This window comes from Podarcis cretensis (genome assembly GCF_951804945.1).
Source record: "Podarcis cretensis genome assembly, chromosome: 9".
Classification (NCBI taxonomy): Eukaryota; Metazoa; Chordata; class Lepidosauria; order Squamata; family Lacertidae; genus Podarcis; species Podarcis cretensis.
The window spans coordinates 48,021,722-48,042,330 of record NC_137178.1 but is presented as its reverse complement, the minus strand read 5'-3'; the positions used below and the strand labels follow the sequence as shown (position 1 = coordinate 48,042,330).

Here is a 20,609-nt window from a genome sequence, read left to right as displayed (position 1 = left end):
TTGACGATATCAAGATTACTGTGCTTATTGCTCTTATTAGGATGATGGGGAAGGTCATTCATTGCTTGGAGGAAAAAAAATGTATTTTGCATCTAAGTTGGGTTTTTTTAAAGAACTATAAAGGACAAACTAGGTAATAGTTAATACAGCATAAATATGTGATCTTATGGGATTTTGAAATTGGAAATTATCAAAGGCAACCTCCTTACTGAGCACTTGCAATTTCTGAAAATTATTGAAGCATCTTCTGGACTTCGTAAACTTCAAAACTGCTATGTGTATAGATGACTGAGGCTATGTGTGTAGATGACTGTGTGTAGATGACTGAGGCAGTGAAGCTAAAAGGCAACGTATAATTAAACCTTTCAGAAGCAAGATAATGGAAAACTGAAAAGACAGGGAACAGTGTCCAAAGGACAATATACATTACTGATTACATTAGCTTTTGGAAAGTTAGCAAAACACTCATATTAAGGTTATTTGCAATCTCATTAAGAAGTCTGATTCATCTAGGAAAGAAAAAGTAATTACAGTTCAAAATAAACAGAAACATTTTTGTTTAGGTGGAAATGTTATAACTAAACAAGCATTGTAGATTAAGAAGATGGGTTCAGTGAGCAATGCTAAACACTAACAGTTTTAATGAACAGTCTGACTGAGCTTCAGTTAGAAGACACAAAATGACCAGCAACATCTGAAAGTGTTCCAATAAGACTTTCTCACCCATTATTTTCTCTTACCAGCTTTTACATGAATCTGAAAACAAGTGAGAACCGCAATGAAACATTGCAGCATTAAGTGTTCCTGGTTTCAGCTAGCCACGCTCAATTCCACAACACTCCATTCCATTCCCCTCCCCAGGTTTTCCATCCCTTTGCCAACAGTCAGAATTTTGTGAGTGTGCTAATACCTTGTTGGGCTATTTTAGGGGTTTACCCTGTTTAGGGTTGTTCATGACTGGCACTGTTTGGGCTCCATAAGGATATTGGGAGAATGAATTTACTATTAGTGTATAGGAATAATTAGAAGGGTCTTGGAGATACATGGAGGTGAAAACCAAGAGGAAATAACATTTGGCACATGCAGCAGGCATCAAACCAAAAAACCAAATTGCAACACACATCGGAGGTACATTTTATGCCGTAATTGAAATGAATCTCAGGCTGGCTTGTAGTACATTTAGCAGCTGTTTCTGTTTGTTATCAGTTTTGGTATTATTCCAACGGTTTATTTCTTATTTCTTCTGGAAGATCAGTGCTCCTTTTTTTTTTTTTTTGCTATTTTTTTATGATTTTCCACGATTTTTAACAAATTGTCACTAAATTATTACAAATTAAATACAAATTTAAAAGCTGACTTGTCCCCTCTATTTTCCTCCAACCATTGCTGCTCCCAATAAAATAACTTTTCTAACTATCATTTCAAAATACATTAATCCCTTCTCCCTACACATCACCTGATCAATACTCCTTCAAAATGGATTTTTAATATCATCTGGACTACCACACTGTGCTAAAATAGAGAAGCAGCCTGAATCTACATACACACACACCCCCCCCTCTAAATGTAACAGACCCAAAGGGGACTTCTGCTAATGCCTGAAAATTTTGATGAACAAGCTGTAAAACTGAAACACTTGTCTTTTATAGCAAGGAGCCAGCAGCCAATATAAACAAGAATGAGAAGTATTTTCCTGAAACCCAACTTAGAATAAAAACATTCTCCTGTGTAGACCACAGAACTATGCCACAGATTATTACCCTTTTCTTCACAGGCACAACAATCCGAACTTGCTGCAGCAACTCTGGATGGAGCTACCACCCTCATGGCAGAAGCAGTGGAAGGTTAAGGGGACCAGGCAGATTAGTTCTGGATCCTATGTTGGCCAGTGCTGGATGTGAAAGTAGTTCAGGATCCACCAGGCTCTGTTGTCAGGAATACTGCTGGTGGGCTTAACAGTTGTTTGCATATTTGATGGGCATCAGGAGGGGAAGTCCATGCTGGCAGTGTGACATCAGGCTACTTGAGCCAGCAGAAGTGGGAGGTCTCTGCTCAGTCCAACCACCCTCCTCCCAACAGCCCCAAATAAGGTTTTTTTAAGGGGGATTGCTGCCTAAAACAAAACAAAACAAAACAAATACTGCAAAGGAGCCAGGGAAACAAAAGGAGGCTTTCAAGAGAGGAACTGGATCCAATTAAGGTTCTGTGTTCTAGATCTGTCATAAATGGTATCCCTTTTCAAATGTTGGGGATGGGGGGGGTGAGGCATTGTGGTAGAACCACTTTTTCTGACCTATGTGTGCTCTCTAAACCACACGTTGGAAGCTTCTGCATGTAGGGTGAGGACAGGGGCGCTAACATGAATAAAATACTGGTGGTGGTGGTGGGCAGATAATTCCCACCCACCCCTCGATTTTAACAACAGAGGTACCTAGTGTTGGTGAAGGTTTATTCCCTCGCCTCACCCCACTTCTTGATCCCAGCTCTCTTGCCATCCAGCAACCCTCTTACAAGTTTGCTTACTGGGGTTGTTGGGAAACCCAAGTCCAACCGTGTAGAAGAAAGGAAGGAAGCATTGCCCATCAACTTTGTGGGACCCCCTTAAATGTAATAGGGGGAAAAGGGACCTGGGCCCCGAGGAGTTGGCACCTATGGGTGGGGAAGGAACCAGCAACTGCCCACCCCACCTGCCAATGCTACCACCTTGGACCCTGTATTCTGAACCAATTGAGGTTCTTAAGTGCCTTCTGAAGGCTGCTCCATGCATAAAAATGCATTGAAGTAACCCAAACTGTTGCAGATTCACGAACAATTCTGGCAAGCTCTTCCCTTTTCCAAGAGTGAGCAAAGCTAAAACACCGACTGCCAGGTGGGGATCCCATAGGGAGGGATGCATCCAAAAGCTCTCCAAAGCTATGGACCTGATCCTTAAGGAATTGGGCTGGGCAGATACTTTGGCACAGGAATAGAAAACCACCACTCTTTTTTCTTAGCATAGTCTGCATGCACACCGTACATAAAAGAACACAATTGGGAGTTAAGTGGTGCTGTCAAAGCAGAGCTTTGGTTCCCCACTCAGCAGAACGACCAAGAGGGTCCCCCAAAGCAGCAGGGGTCACTTATCCCACTTCAAAGGAATACATACACCCATGAGACCATTAAAGTCCAGAATCCAATATTACCAAAGTGCACCACTGAGGATGTCTGCAAGAAGAAAAAGACATTGCTCACTTTCGAAGCAGCAGCCTTCACCCAAAACTCCGACTGGGCTCTCTGCCCTGAGCTGACCTGCATGCACCAACCTGCTCCTTGTGATTAATGGGTGCTGCCTTCATTGGTTTTCCACCAACAAAAGCAGTATTTCACTGCAAGTGTACACCTTGCAGCAATAATAATGATATATCCCCTCTGAGTTAGCTGCTCTCACTGTATGTTCTTGGCAAGGGGGGCGGGGGGAACCTAACACACCCCTCTTAATAATTATTTGCATAGCAATTTCCTAAAGTCTTAAACTGTTGGGATGCAGAATTAGCATTTTTATGCTGTTTGCTGTATTATGCTAATGAAAATATATGCCGACATTTCACTGCCTTTATAATTGGCTTCTGCTAAATGGCAGTGCTGAGGTAGGACTGATAAGGGGAGAGAGAGGGGGTGGGTACTTTGGCACATAACACGAGAAAAGTTGTTGCAGCCTTGTGCAAGCTGATCTTCTACAGGAGACACCATTCCCTGCAGACGATATGCTGAGCTCTCGCCTGCCTGTGATATAAGTAGAATTAGAGCCCAAGCATGGGGGAGAGAAACAGGAGTGGGGGAAAGTCATGTATATCACCTTGACAGAAAGGTAGGATATAAATGTAACTAACAGGTATACTTAACTGAGGACCTGCAATCCAGGATCTCTCAGCCCAGTTTCAAGAGGGAAAAAAATCATGCTTGACAATGGTGGTGCAAACATCCTGTGGCTGTTAAGGGGAAGGGCTTGTTGTTGTTGTTGCTGTTGTGTTAATGAACTGCAGGGTGGAATCTACACACATAAAACCATTCTGAAAATGCTTTTTTTAAAAAAGTGTTTTAAAAAATACATTGAATTTTCCACAAGGCTCACCATCGCCTTCTATTTTCACATTGTATATTGCACTTAAAATATTTTATTTGCCGCTGTGTAGCTGAGTCCCAGGTGTTTTGTATGAATTCTGTTAATGGAACAATGCATTTGTGTTTATGTTTTTCAGTGTGTTGTAAGATGCTCAGAGACCTTTGGGTAGCAAGCGTCCTAACACATCTAATATGTAACAACAACCAAACAACAGATATTTTTGGTATCTGGTAAGATTTGCTGAATATTGCTTGTTCTGAAGTAGGGGTGGAGGAGGAAACTGGTTTTTTTAAAGGTTTAAATGTGAAATATGGTGGGTCTGACCAAATTTAGCTTTCCCTTCATATCACCTCTTTGAGTGCCCACTTATACAGTGGTACCTTGCAAGACGAATGCCTCGAAAGACGAAAAACTCGCAAAACGAAAGTTTTTTGAGTTGCTTCGCAAGACAGATTTCCCTATGGGCTTGCTTCGCAAGACGAAAACGTCATGCAAGTTTGTTTCCTTTTTCTTAAAACCGTGCATTCACTTCGAGGAGCAACTCATAGCACACGGTGTGGTAGCCTTTTTTGAGGTTTTTGAAGACTTGGTGATTTTTGAAGCTTTTCCAAAGTCCATGCTTCGCAAGACGAAAAAATCGCAAGACGAAAAAACTCGCGGAACGAATTAATTTCGTCTTGCGAGGCACCACTGTATATGAGTGGCTCATTTTTTAAAAAATAGAAAAGCCTCTCTTAATTATAACCAAAAATGCATGACAAAAATACATATTTTATACAGACAATATTCAAAAATAGTCTCATGCAGTACTATATTTCTACGGCATAACTTTGTAAGCATTGATATGTAAGTATTTTTATACATTTATATGCATTGCTGTCTGCATCTCTGTTTACTGGTCACTTTAAGAAAGCTTTACCGTGTATGTGTATAATATCCATCTAATATATATATAATAAAGCATACAGTGGACGCTTGGGTTGCGAACGTGATCTGTGCGGGAAGCACCTTTGCAACCCGCAGACACGGGTTGTGATTCAGCGCTTCTGCGCATGCGCCACCGCCGAAACCCGGAAGTAACCCGTTCCGGTGCTTTCGGGTTTTGCCACATCCATAACCCGAAAAAACACAACCTGAAGCGTCTGTAACCCGAGGTATGACTGTATATGATGTGAGAATTGTTTGTATTTTTAGCAAAACTCTAAAAAACAACAACACCTTGCCTCTTGGCAAGATCAAGAATCAACATGGGAACAGGAAAAAACCTGCGTAGGTAAGCTCGACATTGAGATTTTCCATTCCTATTCTGAACAGTGAGTTGCTGGCACAGCCTCTTTTTTGCTCTTCCTACTGCAGGCCTTCCTGCCTTCTGCCCTACCAATCCCAATGAGCACCAGCCACCACTGTTATTTCCTACCAGCTTTTCCTGTGCAGAGGCAGAAAGAGATGACAAGGGGTGAAGCAGAAAGCAAGTGAAAGAACCATAAAAATAAGGGATGTTGAGATCCCAGGGGTCGCAGGAGCCATTGCTGCTGCTTGGATTGGCAGGCTTCGGGTCATAAATGGGTATACGAGCAGGGCCTCTGCTCTCCAGAGTGCACTGATGAACTGACGCTAGATCTCAATCAGAGGGATCAGTGTCTAAAAAGGCATTTGTCACTCATGCATAATTAAGACACATACTGCCATATCTGGTTATAATTACAGATCAGGCAGCAGTGAATGTGAGGAACAAAGGGAACCCAAAAAACTAAACTGAACTAATAAATCCAATTGTAAAAAAAAGACAAGAGATGGAAGAGATGACGATGGGTTGCCTATATAATGTACAGCGGTACCTCGGGTTACATACGCTTCAAGTTACATACGCTTCAGGTTACAGACTCCGCTAACCGAGAAATAGTGCTTCAGGTTAAGAACTTTGCTTCAGGATGAGAACAGAAATCGCGCTCCGGCAGCACGGCAACAGCAGGAGGCCCCATTAGCTAAAGTGGTGCTTCAGGTTAAGAACAGTTTCAGGTTAAGTACGGACTTCCGGAACGAATTAAGTTCTTAACCTGAGGTACCACTGTATCTTGAGAAATGGTGCTTGTGCACTGAAAGGACCATAAGCTGAGCCAGCATGGACCCTGCCATTCCGTCCACACAACAAAATGCACAATAGTGACATGAGGCTCTGTTTTTCCTGGTAACCTGATCTGAATTCTTAGTTGAGCTTTACAGGGCAGAAGAGAGAAGGCAAAAAGGAGAAGTCAGGGAGAATTTCCAGCCAAGAACTGCCTTCCCACCAATGGTGGAAGGTGTCAGCATGGCTACAACTCAGTTGTACGGTTTCTTTCCCATATGTTCACATGCACACCATTTTATTTCTCGCCACCATTTCATCATAACTTGGGGGTTCACAGATGGCAGCATGAACTGTGTTTGGAACGATGCCAGAAGATATGAAAAAAAAAATTGCCTATGGTATCAGTGCTGCCGCCCTCAGCAGAAACTGGTTTTTCAATTCGTGAATACCTGTAAGCGTGTCAGTATCACAAAAGAGCACGGGAGGGGTGTATTTTCCTCCACCAACATTTATGCTGAATGATCCGCCCCGTGCTATATTTGATTTGAACTTAATAAACCAGCAGTTACCTTTGCTGTGAATTACAATACAGTATACACGTCCGTTTGACGTAGTTTCAAAATATATATGGTTGCTTTCTTTGATGGTGCTCACCTAAGCAGTGCATAAGTGACAATGAAGTGACATCTGATAAGAATATTACACACATATGCTGCCTGAAGGAGATAATTAGATCTCTAAAGCACGCCCTTTGTTGCTCTTCTGGGTTCTTAAACGGCAAGGGAACAGGGAGTTCAGTAGAACATTATCTGTCTTGCAGTGTCCAATCAAAGCTTCATATATATCAGGGCACAGTGGATAATAACAACACCAGTCAAATGTAACAGATAAAACCAAGAGACATGGCTACAGTGGTAGCACAAAATTAAGGCTGACTTGCAGCTAAAATGGTTGACTGCAGACAAATGGTAAATTATAATGTTTAGGTTTCTTCTCAAAGTTTCAGACTGGCTAAATTCTGGGACTGAATCCAAGCTTTATCCATCTATTCAAATATGCATCTTTATTAGTATTGTTGAAGAGAAGGCCATGCCTACAACACGCTTTAACATACAGTAAGCCTGCAACTTGTGCACATTTAACTTGTGTACATTCAGATTTATGCGCTTGGCAAAATTATATATATATATATGGCAGAAAGAGGGAGGGGTTCTGGGGGAAAAGACTACGGCAATCTCGCCTGTCATTGAACCCAATGTGTTTTGACTATACACGATTTTGGCTTTAGGCTCTATCCCTGGAACATAACCCTCAAATAAGTTGCAGGCTGACTGTATCTTATTTCATTTAACTTTTTTAGTATTTCATTATCCTTTAGATCTTCATGCATTAGCTGAATGCCAAATTAGGTGAGACAATGGCGAACTATAAGTCAGGCTGTTCCATATGAAGGACCAAGGGAGGGGGGAACAGTTGGTTGTCCATTTTGAAAAACAGAAAATGGGGGACAGGGCTAAGCACTCACTTAACCTCTTCCCATCTGCTTCAAGACACAGCATTTCAGTGTCCTTAGGCTTCTTCATAAACATTGTCACTACCTTGTTACATGCATCTGTGTCTAATATAGCTCCTCCACCACCCCACCCAAGGCTCCCATTAATAAATCCTCTTAGGCCAGCCACAGAATTAAGTTGTTTACTTAATTGCAAATCTTCACCCTCTCCATCCCTTTTCAAAAGTGTGTTCTGAGCTTCTCTCCAAACAAAAACAGAGAAGTTTGCTAAAAAAAATCTTATTTGGTATGGTTAGCATGCATATTAATAGCTCAAGGAGTCTTTTAGTACTTCTGCCTTAGCTTTGCACACTGTGGAATTAGCATATCAAACCTCTGCTTCTCTTACATATGTAAAAAAGTTGGTCTTCAGCAGCAGCTTCCTGCTGTTGTTACTTTAAAGCTGTACCGCAAACATATTTAGCCTGGATGTTTCAATCAGCCTTTAAGCAAGATTATTTCAGGAAGAGACTTTGAGGAAGATTTTACTTAGCTGAAAAAGATGCATTTGGCCATTGCTAAAAGTAGAGTGTAGTTTGTAATCTTGCAATTAGTCGCTGCAAAATGCACCCCAGGGGTGGTGAAGTGGATGCAGTGTTGGACTGGATTCAGGTCCACTCTCCACAGGCCATTTTGACAGGCAGGCCACTGAAGTCATATACTTTTTTTGTTTATCTACTCTGCAAACACTTTTCCATCCCAAAATGGGAAAGTTGTAATTCCTTTTCAGTTTGTATTCTTCAAAGCCAGTGCTATTTTTTCTAGAAAAAGAGGTATCAGAACTCACCATGAACACCTTCCTCATTCTCTTAGAATAGCAATGGCACCCATCTGAGAGGTGCCAGAACTGAGTTCCGGCTGAAAAAAAGCCCTGTTCAAAGCATGTTTTTGTCCATAGCTCAACACAGTCCAAACTTACTTTCTAAGTTTGATGGCCTTATTATGTGCAGGTAATGAACATGTATGAAGTCTGATCTGACCCAAAATTGTAAGGATGTGAGCAGTGAGCCAGAAAGTCCCCAACTGAAATTGCATGTGCAAAACCCTAAAAACAAGTCATTGTGCTTCAATCTCTAATTTACAATATGGAAATTATGCTGGCCGACCTTGCAAGGCTGTTGTTAGGATAGAGACTTGGAAGATTCAATGTTTGAAGGGGCAGTGGGCAACATGCCCTCTGGTGAGCTGTAGTGACAGCAGCACTCCCAAAGCATCTGTGAGCTGCCATTTTAAATCCCCATAATGCCCCAAAGTGCCTGACCTGGTGTCAATCCAGGGCACTGGGGAAATTAGAATGGTGACTGTCAGAACCACCCACCTGATATGAGGGGCCTGGAGCAGATGCCAGTGCTGAAGGGCTCTGCCAGGATCCCAAAGACTCAGTAGCTGGTTCAATAAGTGCAATATAAATGCTAAACATTACTATCCCTTTTTAACTATACAGAAGGCTCTGGTCACTAGACTCTGTTTTCTTCTACTCCACCCCTGAGCAGTCTACAGAAAGAGATGGTTTGCACACAACACTAAACCAAACTATGACTTAGCACAGATGCACGAGGCTTCCCACAGAAGTGATCACAGCTGCTTTGCTCCTGCTCTGCTCCTGCTCCACTGATGTGAGCAGCTAAGCCATGGTTTGGCTTAGCATGATGGCCCAGGCTTGTGGTTTGTTTCACTCCAGACAAACCTCATGCTGTATCCAAGGGTTGTTCCTGGGTTTACAGCTTGTGGTTTGTCTAGAGTAGACAAACCATGAGCTCAGGTTGGACAGCACACTTAAGACAAACTTTCTTCTTCTTTGGCGATCACTCGTAGCCAAGTAAGATTGTTTTCCATAAACACAGTTTTAACAGTGAGTCCGTAAGTGACTGTGGAGGCCAATTCTGGATCCACACGTCCTTCCATAGTGGGAACATAGGTTTCCAGGTGGGAGTTGATCACGGTGAGGGTTTGCCAAGCGTGCCTTCCTCTTATCACGTGTCTCCATTTTGTCCTGAGTTCAAGAGTCTTCAAAGCCCATGGCACCTTTGGTAAAGGCTGTTCTCCAATTGGAGCGCTTGCAGGCCAGTGTTTTACAGTTGTCAGTGTTTATACTACATTTTTTTAGATTTGCTTTGAGAGAGTCTTTCAACCTCTTTTGTTGACCACCAGCATTACACTTTCCATTTTTAAGTTCAGGATAGAGTAGTTGCTTTGGAAGACGATAATCAGGCATTTGCACAACATGACCAGTCCAACACAGTTGATGTTGAAGAATCATTGCTTTGACACTGGTGATATTTGCTTCTTCCAGTACACTGGCATTAGTTCGCCTGTGATTAGTTCCCAAGTGATGTGTAAATTTTTTCAGAGACACCATTGATGGAATCTTTTGAGGAGTTGGAGATAGCGTTTATAAGTGGTCCATGTTTTTCAAACATACAGTAAGATTGGTAGTACAATAGCTTTGTAAACAAGCATTTGAGTTTCCCTGTGAATGTCCCGATCCTCAAACACTCTGCACTTCAATCGGGAGAAAGCCGCACTTGCAGAGCTCAAGCGATGCTGGATTTTGGCATCAATGTCTGCCCTTGTGGAAAGATAACTGCTCAGGTAGGAGAAGTGATCAACATTTTCCAATGTTACACCATTGAGTTGGATTTGTGGTGCTGCAGAGGGGTTGTTTTGTGCTTGCTGGTGCAGCACTTTGGTTTTTTGGATGTTGAGCGAGAGGCCAAGCTTTTCATAAGCTTCTGCAAAGATATTTAGGATGGTTTGGAGGTCATCCTCTCAGTGTGCACACACTATGTTGTCTTGGCTTAGCTCTCAGTGGTGGTGCAGCAGGACCACAGGTGCAGCACTGTAGCTGCCATCTCTGGGAACTCTCACGAGATGATGCTAAGCCATGGCTCCATTTTATTTCACTTCCACACCCCATTACTTTGCCCCATCAATAGCATCCCCACCCCAAATGCTTTTTTCCGCATGCACTTTCTACTGAGCTCCCTACATTCACACACACCTCAGAGTGAGTTCTTATTTCTTCAAGGCAAATGCTACAAAATGCTGTTGATATCTTGTTCAAAATATATTCATGCAGAAGGACGTGGACCCTTAGGTCAACTCATGGTAATGAGATGAATGAAGAGATATGGCTGAAATGAGGGCCCAGCATAACACAGCCCTCTCCAAAGAATCTGTCACTTGAACAAAACAGGTTGGGACTATTTAGTATCCGAGCTTCCAGTATGGTTGCCATGGTTTCTGCACAGAGAGCAATGGACTGCCTTGCAATTATATTCCTTCCAATGACAAATAACAGGGGACTAGGAAATGGGATAATACAATCTTTAGGCCTCCTGTCAGAACTGTGAGACGCAAGAGGCAGCATTCATTTATCTCTGAAACACCCTAACAACAGAGAGTGCAAACTGATGTACTCTAAACAAAATGTCCATTGGTTTAGCTTGTAGGCTCCTCTTGTCTTTCAGCTTTTGTTTTCTCTAAGTATGGAATTGATTCGAAGTTACGTGACACCAGTTCAGTTCACGTGGGTCACTTTGATTCTACTGAAAACACCCTCAAATCCACTTGGGCAATCTGGAGGAGAGGCATCCCCAACAGCTTCTGTGCAATTCAGTCAGTGCACATGCTTGAATTCAGTGTGTGCACGCAACACGTTTGTAAAGGAAAGGCTTCTTTTAGGCCCCTTTGATGCTTGAAGAGAATAAGGAGGTTTGCAACAAAGCCAATCAATGACTGACACATTAAATTTATTCAGTGGTAAACACAGAGCAGGCATCATGGAGGATTAAATCAGACTAGGCAATGACTTGGAGCTAAATGCAAGTGCTACTTACAGAAAAAAGTTGTAGTAACAACATCTTACAGTGCAAGAAGGCCAGGTGTGAGCGTCATCAAGACCTGAACTTTTTGAGGCATGCAGGAAGACGGTAACAACATTAAACACAGTGCCTACTACATAATAAACAAAGCACAGTGGAACCTTGGTTGTTGAACTCTTCGGAACCTGAACAATTCGGTATCCAAACACTGACAACCCGGAAGTGAATGCTTCCGTTTTCGAACGCGCTTCGGAAGTCGAACGACTTCTGAGGTGTGTTTCTCCATTTTTGAAAAGCAATTTGCCAGCCGGCAATTGCGCCTCGGTTGTCGAACGTTTTGGAAGTCGAATGGTCTTCTGGAACAGCTTATGTTTGACAACCGAGGTTCCGCTGTAATTCTCTATGACACTTTCAATTGTGAAAACAACTGAACTGACCTTGTACACTTTCCAAATGCATCTAGCTTTCTTAATAGAACAGTCACATTCTTTTGCCTTGACAACTTTCTGCCTTATGAGAGACTCAAAGGATGCTTAAGTGTACATGCTTAAGTGTAAATCAGCATGCACAAGTCAAGGGCTATAGCTAAGAAGATAGGTCCATCTTGCTCAGTACTGTTGACCGATTGGCAGTGGGTCTCTGGGAATCTTTCCCAGCCCTGTCTTGAGATGCCAGGGATTGAACCTGGGACCTAACTATAATTTTCAAATATATTTTATTGTTTGGTTGTGTCTGTGGTGTTTTAGTTGCCTTGTGAGCTGTCTCGGATGCACTGGGCGCAGAAAGGCAGAATAGAAATTGTGACATAAATGAATGTCAGAAAGACTGAAATGTACTGCTGTAAAACACAAAAGGCTGCCTTATACTAGATTATACTATTCATCCATCATACCCAGTATTATTCACTCGCATGGCCTAAACAGATGTGTACTTAAATTCCTAGCAGGCATCTATGTGTCTTGGTTTTCCTTATGTAATTCCAGGTGTGGCGGAGCCAAATAATTTTGGTATAGGCAGCTGGAAGGGTTTCTTACTGCCCTGCTGAGATCAGAGTGGAGATCTCCCCTCCAGGCTAGGTTTTCCTTTAGCACCTTTGGCAATCTGCAACTCTTCCTTGGGTCCAGCCATTTCTAGCTATGACTGCACATAAGATAAGTTGCCCATATTGCCTACATGCACAACGTATCTGGGCAATGGAAATTATATGGAGGCAACTGTGTAGTTTTTCAAAATGTGGCTCGGTAGAGAGGAGTCACATTGTAGTGATTACATTGTAAATGTCATTTTGGTTTTTGGTGTGCTCAAAATGGAGTTTATGTTATAGAGCAATACTTAGAAGGAATATCCCAGGGGCCAAAAGGCTAATCACATGCCCAAAACTAGATGTGGCCCAGCTTAAAAACAAAACAATAAACAACCACCCCAAAAGCCTTGAGAGGTTGTTAGTTTCAGCAAAGCAACAGAGGTGGATGGGGTGGATAGCTATTAACAGCTGCTGCTGCTACTACAACTACTCCAAAGTTATTACCCAATGTTTTTTTCCAAGTAACTTAAGGCAATTACTTTCAAGAAGCTCAAGGTCAGTCTGCCCCCAGCCTTCCCCAGGTTATACTCACAGCAATCCTGTAAGATATGTTAGGCTAAAAGGTAGGCAATGCTCAAGGTCATTCTAAAAGTTCATGGCTGAGTGGGACTTTGAATCTGGGTCACTCCAGGCCCGCTCTGACATGCTAACCCTGGGGCAGCCAAGATGGCGTCCTCAAGGACTACAACTCCCATCAGCCCCTGCCAAGATGGCCAATGATCAGGGATGGTGGGAGCTGTAGTCCAATAACGTCCGGAAGGTACTACTGTACATGAGTCTTCTCATATGGGAAAGCAGCTTGGAAGGGATCATTGTGAACAGAAAAACTCCTGGAGGGTAAAGAGCTAAGCAGCACTCTGCTCCTCTACTCTTCTGTTAAAACTTCCAGCCTCCTGTGGCTACTTTTGGTTGAAGGAGCGGGGGGAAGTCACTAGACAAATACACTTGACTACATCTCATTTCATTTGAGTTTTAGAGATATAGTGCATGCCTCGTACCATACAAAAGCAGCGTGTACCATGAAGAAACATTTTGACTGCTTACCTTGAAGGAAATTTCATACTGCTCCCCTCCCCAGATTTCTAAACCTGGATCGTAGCCACCGAGATCCCAAAACCACTTTCTGTTAACAGCGAACAGACCTCCAGCCATAACAGGGGATCTGACGAAGGAATATAACAAACTGTCAATGGCAGGCATCATCATGGCATGCTTGAAAAGCTGAAATGACTGGCAAAATGCGCTTGATGGAGACAGATACTGTGAGTTATCAGCATGGTATGTGACAAGGGTGCCCTTCAGATACTGCTGGACTCCAGTTTCCACCATCCTTGACCATTCTAGCTGGGGCTGATGGGAGCTGGAGTCCAAAAGGATTTGGAGGGCACCACACTGGCTGCCCTTGGTACATGGTGTGGTTCTCATGAGCATAAAACTGGGGAATGGGAATCTCAACCATGAAAGAGAACACAATGTTTCTCTAAGCAAAAACACATTGAGTGACAATGTTAGTTGTACGCAGAGTAAACCCACTGAAATAAATGCACAAGTATCTATTCTGGGTATGATAGTATGCAAAGCCCATTCAGACAAAGCTCTTGCAGCAAAACATAGCTAGAGTGTTTAATGGTCTCACGTAATATTGTCCATGGAATATGAATGGGGTTTCACCTTTACAGTATTGATGTTTCCAAATATGAACACATTGAGTGGCATTTTAGTGAATGGTTTTACCGAGATTTTGACCTTGCATTCCCAACTCTAGCTAAAGTAAGCAAATTGTATTTTTTGTTAAAACAATGCCCTTGAGCCTTACCCTAATAAACACAATTATTGTGCCTGTTTTGTACGCAGATGAGCTTGTAGCCTTCAGCACAACCCCTAGTTCTCATGCTCGATGGAAACTCAGCCTGTAGCTAACCCAAAGTATGTGCGACTGAAACAATCACATATTCCTTCCCAGTTTACAACTGATTGCTAATAATGCCCTCAATCCAGCTAAGGTTCTCACTTGAAACCAAGGGGGAAAGTGGTTTGCCAGCAATTCAAGGCTCATTGCTTCCAGTGGCATTTAGTTATACTGAACTTTAGCTGGATTGGGGTCAGTGTGTTGGTTACCCTTTTTCAGTGGTGTCATTCATTCCTTTCCATCTACTTTTCACAATGGCTATGAAACACAATAAATAATGGAATCCCCACAAAATTGCACCCTGACTTGATTACTCACTTCAATTAGTTTCAACTCAAGACATGCCCATGTTCAGAACACTATTTATTTTACTTTATTTGTTTTACAGATTTATAAACCGCTTCATAGACAGAGGCCGTTGAAAAGTATAAGAATTATAAACTCTAAAAACAATAAAAACCATTTCTACAAGCTCTAAAACAATAAAACTATTCCTATGAAGTCCACAACAAACGTAGGGTGGAATTCAGAGTAGACTTTTCTTTCATTGGAAACATTTCTGCTTGCTTGGCAGAACAATCTCCCCTGTTCTCCCCTGCATGCTGTTCTGAGTGCTTTCTTGATCCTTAAGAAGGGATTTTGAGGAGTCATGGAGGGCACGCAGTTGGAGGAGTGGGGCAGCTCAGTTGCATTAGAGTCCTAGCTCTGATTTCCACTAGTGGAGTGGATGAGTTGGATCCGTCCCAATAAAAGCATTTCTATAGATGTATAACAAGTGTTTCATAAATGGCTGGGCCACCTTTTTAAATAAACAGTAGGTGCCTAAACATCAATATGTCAGTTTTGGCTGGTACTTGATTTCAGAGGGCTGGAGCTGCAACGCTAAAAGCCCAGTTGTAATAAAAAGTAAGCTCATCTCTGCAGCATGCAGTACTCTCAGCAGTGTCCCACCTGAGGAACACAGTTGCTTTATGGGGCAAGGGGCTCTTTTAGGTAACCTGGTTCCCTGTTTAGGGCTTTAAATGCTAACAGCAAACCAAACAAAACCAAAACAAACAAACAAAACAAAAAACTGCATCCAATAGCCCATAGGCAGTCACTACAGCTCCTTCGGCAGAAGTATTATATAGTGTCCATGGTATACCGCTTGGTATACCACATGGTATGGGGACGCAGGTGGCGCTGTGGGTTAAAGCCTCAGCGCCTAGGACTTGCCGATCGAAAGGTCGGCGGTTCGAATCCCTGCGGCGGGGTGCGCTCCCGCTGCTCGGTCCCAGCGCCTGCCAACCTAGCAGTTCGAAAGCACCTCCGGGTGCAAGTAGATAAATAGGGACCGCTTACCAGCGGGAAGGTAAACGGCGTTTCCGTGTGCGGCTCTGGCTCGCCAGATGCAGCTTTGTCACGCTGGCCACGTGACCCGGAAGTGTCTCCGGACAGCGCTGGCCCCTGGCCTCTTAAGTGAGATGGGCGCACAACCCCAGAGTCTGTCAAGACTGGCCCGTACGGGCAGGGGTACCTTTACCTTTTTATACCGCATGGTAAACAACTTAGCTATTGCATCCTACACTAGCTTCAGCTTTTGGGTTAAGCCCTAAAGAAACCCTACATAGACCACATTTCAGTAATGTAGTATTGACATCCCCAAAACCACAGTGGCCAGGCTATCTCAGTGGAGGCACGGCGGAAGTTGCCTTACTAATTGAAGGTGGAAAAATTCACTCAAATAGCAAAGATGGATCGAGCAGCATCCCTAGACTACATACCTGTTCTTTCAAAGGGCCTCTGTCTTGGCTGAAGTTTAAACTCTGCTTATTGGTCCTCATCCAGCCAACCACTGCCCCCAGACACTAGTCCAAAGCCTGCATGGTCACATGGTCACTTCTGTTTCAGATCTTATGGAGCTGTGTGTCATCATAATACTAATGACACTTTGTTCAATATAAGGCCACTCTACATGGTTTCATAGGTTAAAAAGCATCGTGGGCAAAATACTGCCCTGTGGCAAGTTATAACTCAAATGCCAGGTGGCCACAGGGCATCCCCTCAGTGCTACTCTCTGGAACTGCCTAGTATTTATCTGGAACATGTCATAAACCACAGAAAACTGAGCCTTACATAAAGTGTGTGCATGTACACATTTGTAGGTGTGACACATGGTGCAGTGGACAGAGCTATGAGTGGGGAGACCCGGGTTCAAATTCTTGATCAGTCATGAAACTCCCTGAGTGATCCTAGCCCAAGCCCCAGCTCTGGTCTGACCTATGTTGCAGGGAGGTCATGGAGATAGAAAGGAAGAACGCCTTTGCTGCGTAGGGAAATTCCAATTAGTTAAGATTATGGGAAAGGTTTCCATAGTTCAGGTGGACTAGAAACGAGCCAAATGAACGTTTTGCCTCTGGAAGCGTACAGGAATTTGCAGCAGGAGGACAAAAAGAAAAGGGGCCCCGTCTTCGTTGTCTGTTGCCCTTGGGTGTCATGAAAGATCAGGCTGGAATGATAATACAATGCCGAAGTACAACAGTCAGTTACATTTAATGTTTGAAAAGGAACAAACATAAAAGCTACTAGTTAACGAGAGAGCCTGGGAGTGATTTTTCATCATCCCAACATCCCCTTAAGATTAAAGTTCCACTGCCAAATACAAGCAAGGCCAGCAATATTCTGGCCAGGCGATCAATCTTTAGTTGCAGGATGCCACCCCTGCTCCCTTACTGCATTACAGGCCTTAAAAAAAAAAAAAAAAATGATCATAACTAAGTAAATCCGAACAATATTTTAAAGAAAATTAACTCAGAAGACAGGTAGAGGGGGATTAATACCCAATTATAACAATCCCTACCCCTCACTCCAGAGGACAAGCAACTCTTTCAAAGGACTATCTGCCCTGCCCAGGGGTTTTCTTTTGCTTTGTTTGGGATTATAGATGGCTCATTACAATTTCATGAGCAATTCTTAAAGATGGAGAAAGTCTTTGATAGCCTTTGCTGAAAATGGATCCCTGAAGGTAGATCAATACCCAGATATCTTATCCTCCTTCTCCCATAAGAACGCTCTTTGAAAGTAATTCAAGCACAGATAAAGTAAACACACACCTGTTAAATTTCTATAATTTCCACACTGGATCCATGTGTGCTTTACCTTCTGCCTCTGAAAATGTTCAAGTTTCTGATATGCATCTAATCAACACAAGCAAGAAGTTTTGAATCATGAGTCACACACAAAGTGAGAAAGGCGTGATACCTGATGTATAAACTCTTAAAGTTTATATTTATATACAGTTTATATGTGAATGTTGTAAGGGCAACTCACGTCCAGATTTCAAAGGAACACCGTGGAGATATGGTACAATACCTTACACAGGAGGTTTCTTGTTCTAAGGAGTAGGGTTATTCTAAAACAAGTCCCCATAGTGTTCTACTAAAAGCAAAAGAACATCTGATGATCCAGATCAAACCTCATATCTAAGCAGTCAGGAATGATGGGTGCTTGAGAGAATCACCTACCAAACTGACCTGTGCTCTTAGGAATTTGACAATGGCTGTCCAAGGAACCTACATTTCTTTATTGACAGTGATGGTTGGGGAGAGGTTCCCTAGGCCAGTGGTGGGGAATCCTTTTCAGTCCAAGATCCACATTCAGTCATGGACAACATGGGCACATGCCAATCGTGGGTGGGATTCGGTGCAAAAGTGGGTGGAGCAGGAGAAGTGAGTCTTACTGTTGTACAGCATTTTTAATTTAAAAAAAATCAGACTCTAGTCAGGCATTTCTGACACCCACCCACATTTCTCAATCCATGCAACCAACAGACATGATCACAGTTTAAGAGCATATTTCAGGAAGGCATGGAGCGGGGCCATGGAGAGGCGTGGCCCGGTGAGGGGTGTGGTCTGGGGCCAGACAGAGAAGCCTAGAGGGCAGTATTTGGTCTTTGAGTTTGAAGTGTCCCACCCCTGCCAGCGGCAAAACTGCCAGTGACAGAGCAAGGCTGTGGGGAGGAGCCCCTCTTCCCTGATTTTTCATCACCAGGAGCTTCCCTGTAACTGGCAGTCAGAGGAATGACAGCCTTCTCTTCCAGTTATTTGTCTAATCCTCTTTTGAAGCTATCTACTTTGGTGGATGACTGGCTCCTGTGGGAGCGAGTTCCATAGCTTAACTATGTGCAGTGTTAGGAACTACTTTCTTTTATCTGTCCTGCATCTGGTGTTATGAGAGAAAGAAAGGAAGGAAACATTTTCCCTATTTTCTCCATGCCATGGCAGACCCTATTTTCCAGGGACGTCCCTGATTTAGAGAAGCTGTCCTGGTTTCTGATTTGATCCCAGAGTGTCCCACTTTTCCTTAGGAGGTCCTTATTTTCATTGGACAAATGTTGGAGAGTATGGAGTTACCTGACCCCCAAGCTGTTTGAAGGCAATCCTGTATAGGGACGGGTTTTTTAAAAAATGTTTTAATGTTTTATTATGTTTTTATATATGTTGGAAGGTGCCCAGAGTGGCTGGGGCAACCCAGTAAGATTTATATTTATAAATAGTAAAATTATCATTATGGAATGGGACGTCCCTATTTTCATCGGAGAAATGTTGGCGGGTATGCCGTGCATACTTTTCTAAACTATTAAGCCACCTCTTACTCACCTTTTCTTGAAACTAAAAAGTCCCATATGCTGCAAACTTTCTTCATAGTCTTTGATAATTTTTGGTTGCCCTTTTCTGAATATCAGCTGCAGCGCTCAAGTTACCTGACTGCACATATTAGCAGCTTTCCTGCTTTGATCTTGTAACAAAGTTAACTGCAACTAGAAGGATGCAAAAGGGTTAATCCCAATCCCAAAGAATACTTCTTACTCAAATAAAGTAAAGCTTGATCAACCCACTCTTTTTTATCAGAGGAATTCCGCAGTACAGCACACACTCTCACACAGAGCCGGCCTGCCTTTTCTCCAGACACTCTCGAACCTGCACACGGTGACACTGATTCAAGCCGACAAGGGCCTCACACTTTGCTAAGTGGATGAGACACACAGTTAATGATCTGGCCTGTGATCTGCCACGGAGCAGAGAAACTGGGTGAATATTGTCCCTTTGATACAGTCAGTAATACAGTCAGGGACTGCAAAGGCACTCCTTTCCCACTTATTTGCTCCAGTCCACGCCGGTGGCACATGGGAATAAAAGATAAATGTTCATATTTCATTTACTCCGAAGTCTCTGGAGATTAATACGGCCGTCAGAAGCAATTATTTGGTGGCAAGGATGAAGACCAGAGCTCACACCGCGCCATGTCTCAGCTACACAAAAGCATTGCCAGCCAGTTATCGCTGGGTAGCAAAGTCCCAAAAAAATGCTGTAATTAGGTTGTGGGAAAGGCAGCCACCCGGGTGAAATGAGAAGGCAACTAGGTGGCCCAAAGTAATTTGGCTTCCTGACATGTGCTCTTACCTCCATCCTTCCTATTTTATTAGCGCTCTATAATATACCGTTACGCTCTTATGGAAGGTAATGGGGAGGCAGGCACTTAACTGTAATGAAATTAGATTCCTCCTCCTTTGCACCAGAGGCACAATGACATTTTCTTGTAAAAGCCGTGAAAGCAGTTTTCAAAAATGGAAGTGACAGAAAAAACACTGGCACCCACTTCCTGGCAGAGGATGAAGAAGCTGAAAGCTGATGAGGTTGAGCACTTTATTGTCTCGCGTTAGCTCCTGCTCTTCATCCAAAGTCGCAACAAAGATGGGCAGGCAGTGCTCTAGACACCCAAGGAAATGAACCTTCCTCTTTTATCACCCCACAAAGAGAGATTGTTTCCACATTCCCACTAAATAAAAAAAAAGGGGGGGGGCTTGGTTTAGTAATAAAAATGAAATGAAAGTCGTCTCTCTACATTTACACAGGCTCATTTGGCGGGATGTGGAATGAGATGGAAATGAGCCTTTCTAAGAGCATGCGTTATGAGAGAGAGCAAGGAAGGGTGGCACAGGATCGACACTATGATGCCTGGCATGTGAATCCCTCTGAATAATAAGATCCGGGGTTTGGAGATACCGCTGAAGCACTATTTCCATTTGAAC

The 20,609-nt window shown here is 43.0% G+C and overlaps 1 protein-coding gene and 1 long non-coding RNA gene across 11 annotated transcripts in view; one reads left to right on the top strand and one right to left on the bottom strand.

The window, feature by feature from the left end:
• GALNTL6 (polypeptide N-acetylgalactosaminyltransferase like 6) overlaps window positions 1-20,609 on the bottom strand; it is a 459,868-nt gene that overhangs the window by 37,225 nt on the left and 402,034 nt on the right. For all 4 annotated transcript variants that reach the window (XM_079991400.1, XM_079991402.1, XM_079991403.1 and 1 more), the window contains exon 8: window positions 13,675-13,792. In XM_079991400.1, coding sequence (XP_079847526.1) covers window positions 13,675-13,792 — 118 coding nt within the window. The remainder of the gene's footprint in view (window positions 1-13,674; window positions 13,793-20,609) is intronic.
• The window catches only part of LOC307224546, a 107,306-nt gene that overhangs the window by 84,781 nt on the left and 1,916 nt on the right, over window positions 1-20,609 (top strand). For all 7 annotated transcript variants that reach the window (XR_013842622.1, XR_013842623.1, XR_013842624.1 and 4 more), the window contains 2 exons: window positions 4,239-4,332; window positions 5,297-5,375. This is a non-coding gene — a long non-coding RNA (uncharacterized lncRNA). The remainder of the gene's footprint in view (window positions 1-4,238; window positions 4,333-5,296; window positions 5,376-20,609) is intronic.